Below are 14128 nucleotides of genomic sequence, written 5' to 3'. Positions count from 1 at the left end.
ATCGAGTGCGAGTGAGGTGGTTGCAAAGGGAGAACTATTCTGATCGAGAGAAGGTGGAGCTTGGACACACAATATTTAGTAGCAAGGAATAGCAATAATTGAAATTAGATTAGCAAAGCTGAATAAAAGTTAAAGCTGAATAAAAGTTCATGATACTCGTCATAGTTGCCGGCCCAAACACGTTACTAGAACTAGCTCAAGCAAGCCGAATAAAATAGGGTAGAAACAAGCACAATGAACCAAAATTCACAATGCCACTGAATTCTCTTTTTTTTTTACTATCTTTTTTTGGCACTCTTTGCTTCTTGCTTTTTTTTTTAATGTGACACAAATTCAAAACCCTTATATTAGCTTTTCTAGGACTCGTGAGGTATATGGGTCGCAAACTTTTTTTGGAGAGCTGGGATGTGTATGTAATCACATATTAAGCAATCATCGCGCATTACCATGACAACTTGTGTAACACCAATAAAATCGCGATAACTCTTAGTAGAAACCTCCAAATCACATGCCCTTTGATCCTTAGAAAGTATAGTTGATAAACTTTCCAAATAACAAACTTGCACAAATTCAAACCGTATGAAAATGTGCGCACAATTTCAAAAAATTGACGAACAAAACTGCAAACCATCTAACAAGAATTTGGTCGTCTGATCCTCATCAGATTGAGTCGTTTAATCAAATGCTTCTAGAGCTCGCTCAGTGCTGTCACCACTTGACAGACTTGTATGCCCTACCACTACTCCAAGTCAATCCAACCCTAGATAATGGATGTACAACGATCACCTAAGCGATCACCATCTTCACCTTGAGATTTTACCAACTAGACCGAGACTAACACCAACTGTGATGACTCATCGGTTGATAGTGGCTCGACGATGATAAAATCACGGCGAACTTGAGTCTATTGAGTAGGGATAGCAAGCTTGAGGTAGAAAAATAGAGAATCAAATGTAGGACCATAGAATTTGCTTTCTTCTACTATAGATTTCACATTACATTGTTCATAGGCTTAGATTTCTCCCACACTCACTCATGGCCATAAGGCCCACTCTCTATCCAATTGTCATAATTACAATGCTACCACCACACAAAACACTAAAAAATTCAAGCGGGCATTTTCCCACCAACTAGCTCTCACCACCTTCGCCATGGCCACTCTGTGTCACCTATGGTCACTATCGCCTCCACACACTAAACTCTGATAATCCTGTTCTTTATTATGTGTATAGGACACTTAGTATTAAAATACTCAAGTGGTGATAGAATGGAGGTGTTGTGAAATGTCGTGTGTGGAGACTTGAGAGGCATTCTGGAGTGATGTGAGGCTACGTGGAAGATAATTCATGCTCATCCTTACATATAGCGGTTGTCATTATAAGGATAAGAAGTGACAGAGAATCTTATGATGCTGCTTTTTGATCGATGAGAAGTATTATGCATCATACTTTGTCATTATTCAACTTTTGATGATTGTGATAAAGACTATTCCATTTACAATAGTGCTGATTCCATTTGCAAAAGTATATCGAGGAATACGTAATGGAAACCGCATATTGGATGGAGTCGTGAAAACCCCAACCAAAGTTATATCCAAATGTTTTAAAAAATTAAATAAAAATCATATGTGGTGCCTAGAGTAAGTGAAGTTACATTGCAAGTAAAACCGCGTGTGCAACACTAGCAAAACTGTATCAAATATTTAGAATATGAGGCCTCGCCGATTTCACTGTCTCTCAACGTGGCCAAGTGGCTCTTATTTTTCGAGTTGTCTGATGTGTCAGAATTATTGGGACCGGTTCATGTAATAATTCCTAATAAATATCAAATGCCCATATTATGGAGAGGTGATCCATGTTGAGGCTCACCCTTTATTAGTACCATATTGTTAATGAAGGTAGAGGTGGGGTTTCCCCCTATATATATATAAGGATCTCCACCTTTTTGATACACGTACAATATAGACTGCTAATTGAGAGTAGCCTTAAAATTAGGAACGCTCTCATTTAGTGAGTCCATCTAAGAGTTAGGGTTTTGCCTCTTTCTCTTTCTATTGTGCTGCCGCTATAGTCTACTCCATCCTGGCGTCGGCGTGCACCGGCAACCGGGAGAGCAGGTCTCCGAAACCCTCGCTCTTGAGATCTTACACTGGTAGAGAGCGAATAAAATTTTTGGGAAGCACTCCGCGTGACTGCTCAAGTTCTTCACCACGTCTTGTCTTTCTGGTCGCTTGGACGCTGCCCGCTGTCATCGTCAATAATTTCGACGTGTCGTCAGCAGGATCGATCGTGCCATCAACACGGTGCGGCCAGCATCTTTAGCTACCTCCACCACGCAGGACTAGTACGTAAAAATCATGTTACTCGTACTTTATTTCCTGTAGTTCCTAATTTTGAGTATAATAGATCTAGTCATATGTAGTGATTTCGTATATATGTCTAGATTATGCTCTAATGATATGATCATATCAGTTTATTAGTTTCTGCTTATGAATTATTTATGGATTAAATTAAACCTAAAAGTGCCTTATATTTCAACATGATGTGATGTGTATGCCATCTAATATGATATGTGCGGTACAGATCTATGATTACAAGCTTTGCATATTTGCAAATGCATTTTTCGAGCTATCTGATGTGATATGTGCGGTGCAGATCCATGATTGCAATATGTGCATACATACAATCACTATCATGGGCTGAAAAAGACATAGTCATGGTACCTAAAGACACTGGTTGCACAAATGCAAGCATATCAGATAGCTGAAGATGTTGTGAAAGACAACACTAGGATTAGACATTACATGTATCATGCATTACATAATTTTTCAATCCTCACTCTTTATCAGACAGAGCTCAGCGTTGGTTCATCTCATATTAATTTCAGCATGTTCATAATTAAATGCAAGCGTATCAGACAGCTGAAGACTTTTTGAAGGACAACACTAGCATGAGACACCACATGTATCATGCATTATATAATTTTTCAGTACTCACTCTTTATGAGATGGAGCTCAGGATTGGTTCATCTTACATTAATTTCAGCCTATTCATAATTAATTTGTAGTGTTCTTCCCGGCAGTGCATGCCTGTGTGATGCTTGTCTTGCCTGTATAAGCATGATGCTGCCTTCACTCTATCGCACCCCTCCACAAATGCTTGTCTTTGTATATTTGATGTAGTGGGGTTATATGACCATGCTTTTTCTTGAAACCCTCTAATGACTTAGGGTTATATGGTACAAAACTATCAGCATGCAATGTCAATTTGTCGATTCTAAGACCTTCATACCTATTTATTGCTTTTACTTGTATATATAAACTCATGTTTCCACCACAGAAAGAATCAGCATGACAATAGACAGGTTAAGTTCTATAGGAGTCACAGGAAACAACAGAAAACCACCACACCACTGCATCACAAGAAACACAGGGGAGGGGATGGTGCCCAGGGGCGGACCCACAGGGTAGTCCTGGTAGGCCCAGGACTACCCTGATCTAGTCTAGTCTGATTTGTAATTAGTTAGCCCGGTTGTAAAAAAAATTGAAAAAGCCCACGACTGGTTTCGGTGATCGTCGCGACGACTCGCCTACTCGCGCCGCTGCCGAGTCTCCTCACCTCGTTCTCGATTGTAGCGCAATCGCCGAACCCAAAAAAAAAAAGGCGAAATCGCCGGTAGCGCACCTGCGCAAGGTAGAAGAAATCAAGAAAAGGGGTCTATCCATTGACCATCGGTCCAATTGGTTGCTCCCCTGGTATGGTAGGCTCTAGGCTGGTACTTCGTCAAGGCATCAATCCATTATCCATCGGTTCGTCTGGCAAGGCATCCGCAGCAGGCAGCACCTTGCAGTTGTAGACCATCAAGCATCAATCCATTATCCATCAGTCCATCCGGCAGCACCTTGCAGGCTTGCACCTGGTACGTCAGTACGTGAGTACATCCATCAACCATCGGTCCATCCGCAGCCCCACTTCCATCGTTTTCTGTTTTCTCGTTATCTCATATGATCGTATCGCATTATTTGGTTTTTCTTGCAGTAGCAGACTAGCAGGAGCAGCTGAGTAGGACCGTGTCCGCGTGTCCCTGGCATCGTCTGACGGGCCTACCGTGGCAGCGGCGGAGTTCAATTCACACCTACTGTCACTTTTTCTGAATAATTGGTTTCAATCATAGTTGCTTTACAGAGATAAAGAGCCAGAGAGATATTGCTTCGTTTTTCTGGAAATATGAAGTGTATATTGGTGTCATTGGTCAAATTCGGCAAGAGCTTGACAATCGGTTTGATGAGGTAAATATAGAGTTGCTTATTTGCATGTCGGTCTTGAATCCCTTCAATTCTTTTCACATATTTATATTGCGGTTTTATAAATTTGAGATTTATTGTTGAATTTACGATATTATACTAAATTACCGAATTTGCATTGTCTTTTATCAAATTTTATACTTTTTTACCGAATTTGTAGTCTTAAAAATTTGAATGCCTACCTTACGAAAAAATTCTGGGTCCGCCACTGATGGTGCCAACGACCATGACAGGGAGGTGGACGCAGGTGCGGACGCTCAGCCGTGACGCGTCGAGGGCGGAGGTCTTCCTCGCCATCGGCAAGGCATCAGGGAGCTGTTCGCGGTCAAGTCCGCTGCGGCAGCGAGCACAACGACGCTGAGGAGGGAGCAGCGGGTGATGGCCAACCTACGCTTGCCACACGTCGTCCCTTGCATCGGCGGCCGAGGGGGCCGAGACAGGTCGTACCAGCTGTTCCATGAATTCGTGCCCGACGGGTTGCTCGCTGATGGGGTCGCGAGGCGCGGTGTGAGGCTCGAGGAGCGCATCGCCTGTGGGTACGTGGAGGACATGGCTAGGGTCCTCGCGTACATCCACGGGATGGGGCCCATGCAAGGGGACGTCGAGGTGAGGAATGTCGTCATCGGCGCCGATGGCCGGGCCAAGCTCGCGGAGTTCGGGTGCGCGAGGTGGACGACGGGTTCCGACCGGCTGATCAACAGCAAGCCGGCGTTCATGGTACTGGAGGTGTCGCGCGGGGAGGAGCAGGGGCCCAATGCTGACATTTGGGAGCTGGGATGCACCGTCATTGAGATGGCCACCAGTCGCGCGCCATGGAGCGACATGGATGATGTGCTCGTCGTGGTGCGCTGGATCGTGTACACGGATGCCGTGCCCGAGGTCCCCCATCCACGAAGGCTGAGGACTTCTTGGGCAGGTGCTTGGCAAGGTGCACAAGTGACCAGTCCATGGCGGTGCAGCTGCTTGAGCACCCATTCATTGCCTCTGCCAGGTGCATCGCGAAGGGCATATGGGTGTCTCCCAAGCGCACTCTGGACGCGGCATTCTAGGAGTCTGACACTGGCTATGGCATGTGGTCACAGAGCACGACCAAGAGGATCAGGACGTTAGCCTGCCCTGCTTTGGCGCTGCCGGACTAGGACTCTGACAGTGGTTGGATTGATGTGATCTCCACGCCAAGTGAAGCATCCGACGCATCGGCCATGCCATGAGAGGAGATGGCTTGCATCGACGATGGTGTCAGAGTCGAAGAAGTGAACATCGAGTTGAACCCCCTCCACTTTGATGCAGGCAGTGGCGATAGCGCCCACACTATAGGAGAAAATACTGATGCTTCAGTTGATGAGCATGGAAGGCATCTGCGTGTAAATACATGATGTGATGATGAAGTTCCATGTAATTTACTATGCGACCCAGACATTGAAATGAATTTTGTTCATCCCCAAATTTCGCTCTGTTTATTCCTATTCTTAAATCTATAAGCACATGTTCTTTCGAAGCCACTCTGTTTCTCGCGTAGGAAGTTGTATTCATTTGAACACTTTCGTTACGTGTAAGTGCTATAGTATCTCGATTTATTTTCAAAGGTGTAAGTGATGTTCCGTTTTGTAGGAAATTGTGCTGGCCGGCCAACTCATCCCGATAACAATAGATGTTCATTATATTTAGGGGTTAAAAAAAATGCAAGAGCGATTTATAAACATTTGGTAATATTAGGAGACGGATACATGGTAATGTTTGGGATTGTAATGTATTTGGCGGTTTGTTCTCAGTGTAGTAAACCTTTCATGCGAGAATACATATTACGGACCTCACTAGTTTAGATAAGTTTAGAACAGGTCTAGACCAGTTTAGATTGAGTCTTAGACCACTCTAGATCAGTTTCTAAACCAGTTAGACTAGTTTCTAAACCAATTTCGATCAATTTTAAGATCAGTTCCTAAATTAGTCTAGATCAATTCCTATACCAGTTCAGACCACTCTAAACTAGTTTCAAGACCAGTTAGATCAGTCTAGAACAGGTCCTAGACCAAACTAAACTGGCCTAATTCCGACCATTCTAGACCAGTTTCAATATCTAGATCAGGCTCTAGACCAATTTAGACTAGTTCATAGATCAATTTCTAGACCTATTCATATACCAGTTTCTAAACCAATTAGACTAGTTTAGACCAGTCTGGACTAGTTCCTATACCAATTAGACTAGTCTACGATAAAGTCATAGACTAGTCTAGATCAGTTTAAATCAAATCCTAAACTAGTCTAACCTAGTTAGAAAAGATTGTGACTTGTGCTCTCCTTTGACTGAACCTGGAGGTGTGCATCTATTAATCCTTTTGAACCCCAGAACTGTAGTGATCAGGAAAGATACATGCAAGCCATATGTACTGGTTTAGACCAATTAGACCAGCCTATATCTTCTAGATAAGTCTAGAACCAGTTTAGACTAGATTATCAATCAGTCTAGGTCAGTTAGACCAGTTTTTAAATCATTTCCAACCAGTCTAGATTAGTTTGAAGACCAATTAGATCAGTTTCTAGATCAATTCTGACCACTTTAGACCAGTTTTAATACCAGTTAGATCAGTCTATATCAGGTCCTAAACTAGACTAGACGGGTCTAATTCTGATCAGTCTAGACCAATTTCAATACCAGTTAGATCAGTCTAGATCAAGTTCTTGATAGGTCTAGAACAGTTTAGACCAGGTTCTAGACTAGTGTAGATCAATTTAGACTAGATCTAGACCAGTTTAGACTAGTTAAACTAGTACATAGCGACTCGAACCTGTATAAAATGCAGAACCTCGAATGTTTAGGCTCGAATCGATGACTGCACCAATAACCTCGGTGCCTATTCACCAAGTACTACCAAGGCAACTGAAGTTAGTTTCATAGTAACAAACAAAATTGCTGAGGGACAGTTAGCAGTAGAGAGAGCATTAATCGACAAACAAACATGTTGTCTATGTATATACTCATCAAGCATATCTGTTCATGACCGCATCTCTTGTGTTCCTATATAAATACATATGTGCCACCTTTTAGGAGATCATGGAATATGACCTCTATGACCACCTATTTTACTATAGCTCAGCTCAATATGTCACCATTTCTTTTTTGTTTAAGTGAATTGGTTTGAAGATGTTCACCATATGTCTCCATGTGCAAGGCACATGCATGCAACTTACATGTATAGAACCATCACAAGTCAACTCACATTGATTACCATCTTCAGACTTGTTGGTTAGCTTTTGTCTCAATTCATGCATGCAAAGGTCAACTCACATTGATTAGCATCTTCAAACTTGTTGCTTACCTCCCGCTCAATCTGCATGTGCACACAGTTCGTCTCACCTAGTTTTAGACATAGGAGTCCAGTTGCCTATTTATAAAATAGCTTTCGCACCATGCTTCTCCGTCTTTCTGCTTGCAATTTAGCATGCCAACACTGGGAATTCAGGCTTCCAAAAAAATCTTGTAGTTTGGTTTAAGTCCAGGTATACTTGATCATTTGTTTATAATTAATAAGTCATTATTTGAAAGGGAAAAACAAACACACCATGATATTGTTTGAGATTGTACTGATGGTTGGAATTATGATATTATTTGGGATAAACTACATTTACTACTTGATGGTCAACTCACATGACCATTCCGACACCAAGCCTCCCTTCAACACACTGCCCGTCGGCGGTCTCCCGACACTCGTGGCCGGTGTCATCCCTATCACCTCGCCGCCATGCATCTACGCCTGCCACCACCGAGTGGCTGGCCTGTCTGCCCCCCGGCAACCTCCTTTGATTCGGGGAGGTCAAAGAAAATCCTGTTGTACCAGAAGAAGCCCCCAACCGCTAAACATTGCCCCTAGTGAGCATTAGGGCATCAACCATAATCGATACAGTTGGTTGACATGTAACAAGCATGTTTTGGACAATACAAATTTTGCAATGAATTAGCCACTATTAGTCATCATGGTCCGCATGAATTTTCATTATCCTAGGCTCCCACTAAGACTTGGTTTAAGTTCTGCCACTATCAAGCTATCATTGTGCATTAGATGGCAGCCACTTCCGCCCCTCCCAATCCTGCTGGAAATGACATGTCTACGAAAGCTATTGTATAAATAGGCAACTGGGCTCCTATGTCGAAGGCTAGGTGAGACGAACTATGTGCACATGCAGATTGAGTCAGGAGGTAACAACAAGTCTAAAGATGCTAATCAATGCGAGTCGGCCTATGCATGCATGAATTGAGATAGGAGCTAACCAACAAGTCTGATGATGGTAATCAATGTGAGTTGACATGTGATGGTTCAACAAAAAGACAACAATAGGATTGGATACCACAATGTATCATGTACATAATTTTTCAGTCCTCACTCTTTATGAGATAAAGCTCAACATTAGTTCATCTCACATTAATTTCAACCTAATCATAATTTGTAGTGTTCTTGCTGGCAGTGCATGTCTACGTGATGCTTCTCTTGCTTATATAAACATGATGTTGCCTTCGTTCCATTGCACCCCTCCACAAGTGCTTGATAATTTCTTTTCTTTTATTATTGACTATTCCCATGTCCATATGATCAGTACTATCTCAAACAAAAAATAAATATACAGTCATAGTGTGTTTGTCCCCTCCCCTCAAATGATGGTGTATTAACTATAAGCAAATGATCACGTGTACCATTACCTTTTTTGTGTGTGCAGGATAAACTACGTATTAATTGTTTCAGCAACTCCCTAAGTAGTATGTTTGGGTCTAAGTTTATGTAGTATTGCATTATCTATGCAGTAGAGGACACTGCTACCCTCTTTGAATGCATGATTGTGTGTGGCGTCATCTTTTTACTATACCATGCAATAGACATGCACGCATGACTGGCGAAAAGGATAGGAATCCTATCCCTTTCTTAGATTGGACAGGTAGCTAGAGCTCTGCTTTCTGCATGAATGCTGGTAAATTTCAAATTTGATCAGGCATAAAAGTCGATTTTTAGAGGGATGCAACATAACCCTATGTCGGCCTTTTTAGTGTGTAAACAACATAGAATGTTTTGAATAGTAGAACTATCAAAAAAACATTTGCCCGGTGGCAAGAGGCATGTGATTTAAGTGTTTATTTGGATTACTTAGTCCAAATAATCTGATAGACAAATTCTAAATTTAAGAGAGTAGGCTATACTTAATTAGAAATATCTGCATAAAAAATATTTATAGATAAAGATCGAGTAGAGAAGTACATTTTCGGACATATTTTTAGTACCATGAGTACTTAGTGGGATGCTCCACAAGCACTAAGAATATGATTGCTGTCTTACTTTCACAGGCTGCATCAAAAGCACAAGGACCTAGTGACTGTGCATGGCCAGCATGCTACCCTCAAATAGTGCTACCGCAATGTAGGCAGTATGGCTGCTTTCTTAGATCATTCCTACCCGTTTTCTTTCCTTCTCACTCTAAAATCTCTTTATGGAGAAATTCTCTTTCTAGATTCGTTCCTTTTAGGTTTCTGCACTCTAACAGCATTCCCTTCCCCGTTCCCTTCCCCAACAGACTTCCAATATTCTATCATTCTTCGTAACTACCACCACCCTGCGCAATACGGTGCGTATCAGTGGTACTTGTGCATCGTACATATTATTTTTATGGGGACTAGAATGATCGTTACGCATGGAACCTAATCTATTTCCGCGATGAAACTCTAAAGAAACGGTCAATGCCGGTACCGTGTCACCGCTAGTGGCGTGGACAAGAATCTTGTCGTGGAAGGCAAGAACGACATAGGAGCTGGCTTTGTGGTCACGAGTCTTCCCACGGAAGAAAATATACACGTGCCTGACACCTTGCAGGGGAAGCCAGCCACTGGTAGCTTCCTTGCGAAGACTGGAGGCACAATTGCCTCCATATTTAACATCTACACAATAAGCTCATCAGAGTCTGAAGGTATGCTAATGTTCTCGTCAGACTCAAGTGACGAAGAGGACGAATTGCTGTTGCTGGTCGCCATCGAGGAGGAACAAGTTGCATCCCAAGGTCGGAGCCAGTAGCGTGGCTCTGTGCCTGGCCATGCAGTCATAGACCATGGGCACTGAGAAGGTGCTGCTAGGCTATTCAGGGACTACTTCACCAATAACCTAGTGTATGGTGATACATTGTTCCGTCATAGGTAAGACCATCTTTGTTATGCAGCACATATGTAGGTTGTGATCCGTACTAACGATTGTTCACCCTATCAGGTTTCGGATGAGTCGGCCATTATTCTTGAGAATTGCCGCTGCTGTGGAGCACCATGACCCATGGTTTCGGTAGAAGAGGAATGCAACCGGGAAGCTTGGTCTAAGCCCCCTACAAAAAATGACAGCGGCAAAACGGCAACTGGCATACGGAGTCAGTGCAGACGCAGTGGATGAGTATGTCCGGATAGGGGGTAGCACAGCGATGCTCGCCCTGAGGAAGTTTGTCCAAGCTGTTGTCTTGCTTTTCTCTGATGAATACCTCCGCGCTCCCATTGCAGAAGATACTGCTCGACTATTGGCCATTGGCGAGCAAAGAGGGTTCCCCGGGATGCTGTTGAGCGTCGACTGCATGCATTGGGTTTGGAAGAACTATCCGAAAGCGTGGCATGGCGCATATACCGATCATATGTGCAAACCGTCCATAGTTTTGGAGGCGGTTGCATCTTTTGATCTATGGATATGGCATGCTTTCTTTGGAATGCTTGGTAGTCTGAACGATATAAATATTTTGCACCGCTCTAACATTTTCAGTAGGCTCACCGATGGGACTGCGCCCACAGTGTCATATAAAGTTAATGGTAACATGTATGACATGGGGTACTACATAGGGGACGGAATTTACCCCGAATGGGCGACCATAGTGAAGCCAATTTTAGCACCAAGAGGGAACAAGAGCGTGCATTTCTACACCATGCAAGCAGCAGTCTGGAAAGATGTGGAATGCGCATTTGGTGTCCTGCAGTCGAGGTTCGCCATAATTCGCGAACCAGCAAGAGTTTGGGATCAAAGCACGGTGCACAACATTATGACTGCATGTGTCATAATGCACAATATGATCATTGAGGACGAAAAGGGTAGCACCGATGTGGAGGAGGTGTATGACTATATGGGCGAGAAAGCGACAGTGCATCAAGATCTAGACCAAGCAATCCTCCAGTACATCGAAGTCACTGAAGCCATCAGGAACCGAGCATTGCACCACCAATTGCGTGATGACCTGGTGGAGCACTTATGGAGTCTTCATGGAGCACAGTAGATCTGTTAGAACACTTCTGGAGTTGTTGTGTCATCCATCGTGAAGTTGTGTGTCATTAATGTTATTTTATGTTCTCCTATGTCGCTTTCTGTATCGTTGTATGCATCACATTTGTATCATTATTGTTTACCATGTTTTGTAAGTCCTTGTGAGCCACGTTTGTGATCGATGATACTCTGGTACATTTCATAACTTAGGATCTACGATCGATGATAGCCTGGGGCATTTCATAGCTCGTGCTAATACAACCTGCAACCGAGCTCCTTAAAGTAGGATAGGATATAGAACCTTAAAATTGTTCACATTGCACAAACAGTATGGATACAGAATGTTTCGAATTTCAGCACACATAGTCTGCAAGGACAAACAATCATCGCCAACTCAACAAAAATAAACAGCAAAGAACTGAAACACAGCCACCTACGGGTTCTGCTCTATGAGCTTCCACCTTGCAAGGATATCTTCCTGTCTCTTCCTGTAATACTCTCAAAGGGGACCACTAACACTGCCCAAGTCGACCTTCATTATACGCTCGTCTTGATCATTTACTCGGACGGATGCCTGCAGACATATTACCGAAATCTGCTCCATCTTCAACTTCACCATAACCTTCTTTGTTTCACTAAGATCAGCAAATTGCCTTTCATACATCCACCAGACACGGTAGCCAAAGATGTAGTGGAAGGTGATTTGCGCGCATGGGCCGCTTTAGCTGCGTCCCTTCCAATAGGCCTAGGAAGCTCAGTCGATGCATTCGAAGTTGTGTCATTCGCCACTTCATTGCACGCAGCTTGGCTGGATTGTGCATCCACTACATCTTGCATCTTTTGCGCCTTTGCGAACTCGTGCGCGTGCCACTTCGGGTGGTCGGCAAGCATGACCCAGTAGTGCGTGTATGCAAAGGGCTTCCCCTCAATCCCCTTATATGCCGTGCAAGCTCGAGCCATCTACGAAAAATGAGGCATGCTATGTAAACTGATACATCTAGGTGTTCCGACTATATACAATACAATGATTACCAGGTTATATGAGCATACCTTATCACGCTCGTTGGTCCCGTTAGGATTGAGCTGCTCAACCTTCCTCACATGCACCGCAAACTTGTTAACTACGTTCGTGATGAGCTTCATGTGGTTGATCAAAGCCTTAACGGACCTAGTCATCATGGTTGGCTTCTTATAAGTGATGAAGTACTTGGCGATCCTTCCCCAATACGTCTCCTTCTACTGATCTGTTCCAACCAAAGGATCCTGGCTAACGTTTAACCATGCCGACACGAGTAGCTCATCCTCCTCGTCTGTCCACTTTGTTCGGTCTGTCTTTGGCTCCGCTTTCTTCTTCTTCTTGGATGTGGTCAAGAATCCTACCCTTGTCCTTGCTGCCCAAGCTGAATTGCCCCATCTCCTTGTGTGGAACAGGACTGCCCAAAACATCAAATTGGGACATGTCCGAGGGCGGTGCCACAGTTGAGGGACCCTGCCTCCCCCATCTCCTGCCTCGACCAAGTCATCCGGTCAAAACCATCCTGAAGCATACTCTCGTAAAATGGATCCATAGCGCCCCTTCAAATCATTTAGAACAGACATCAGTAGTTTTGGAAATTGAAACCAATAGCATACAAAAAAACATCTGCAACATCATTTAAGCAAAGTGATAATGCATGCCACACAAGTCCTCAATTTCCTACTATCAAAGCACAATTACTTAGTGCCACTAATGCAGTGATATTGCAGTGCAATTCACTATCAATTCCTAACCGATTACTTCATCTTATTCACTATCAAACTCACTAGTCATTCATACAGTTCAGTGCCCAGTATACAGGTCACTAGTGCACAATATACATTGCTCTACGAGGATATCTATATAGTTGCAACATGATACTTCCCTTTGAAACTGATAACAGCGGGAGACCCACACTAGATCAGTTTAGGTTTTCAACACATGACAAAATCATAACACATGCCCAGTTCATAGTTCAAACATTGCATGCAGCTTCTTAGTTCATACATTGAATACTAAACCAGCTCATACATTGCGTGCTAAACCGACAACATTAACCAAAAAAAGCATACAGGCATAGCAACGATAATATGAAAAGGCCTGCTCTCCACTAATCGACACCATTTCACACCACAGGTGCACTCCCAGGAAAGCAAACAGCCACATCTCCACTAATCGACACCAATTCACACTTGTAATACCAAACACTCGACCCAATTCACAGCCTCCAGGAATGATCCGATTCAATCGACACGGCATCCTCCATACTGGAACACAGAACTTCATCAGTGCTCCATTCAGAAACAAGGACGTCATCGCCGTCATTGTCCATGGATCCCCATGCTTCATCTTCAACCGCCAAGCTGCTACTGTCCGGCAAAGCAACATGTTTAGGCATGACATTACTGCGCAGTGCATCCTCCACTTGGAAAACAAGCTTCCCCAAATCTGCCGCAATGGTGTCGACCTCTAGCAGCGCCATGTTTAGGTCCACAGCAGCCGGGGTGCTGTCCGAACTCAAGTTGTCATCCGCAATCTTCTTCAACA

The 14128-nt window shown here is 43.5% G+C and overlaps 1 protein-coding gene and 1 pseudogene across 1 annotated transcript; both read left to right on the top strand.

Annotated features, from left to right (window-relative positions):
* The first annotated feature begins 4519 nt into the window (after positions 1–4519).
* On the top strand, positions 4520–5709 carry LOC133920544 (mitogen-activated protein kinase kinase kinase 17-like; annotated as a pseudogene).
* A 5035-nt stretch (positions 5710–10744) lies between these two features.
* Positions 10745–11578, top strand: LOC133923068 (uncharacterized). The gene has a single exon (XM_062368522.1). It carries the CDS (start codon positions 10745–10747, stop codon positions 11576–11578), a length of 834 nt encoding a protein of 277 aa, XP_062224506.1.
* The last annotated feature ends 2550 nt before the right edge of the window (positions 11579–14128 follow it).

Source organism: Phragmites australis, chromosome 6 (assembly GCF_958298935.1).
Source record: "Phragmites australis chromosome 6, lpPhrAust1.1, whole genome shotgun sequence".
Lineage (NCBI taxonomy): Eukaryota > Viridiplantae > Streptophyta > Magnoliopsida > Poales > Poaceae > Phragmites > Phragmites australis.
The sequence above is the reverse complement of the archived record's forward strand: the minus strand, read 5'-3'. Positions and strand labels throughout refer to the sequence as shown.

Excerpts from the sequence above, each read along its gene's own strand:
- LOC133923068 (XM_062368522.1), top strand. The coding sequence starts at position 10,745 with ATGCTCGCCCTGAGGAAGTTTGTCCAAGCTGTTGTCTTGCTTTTCTCT.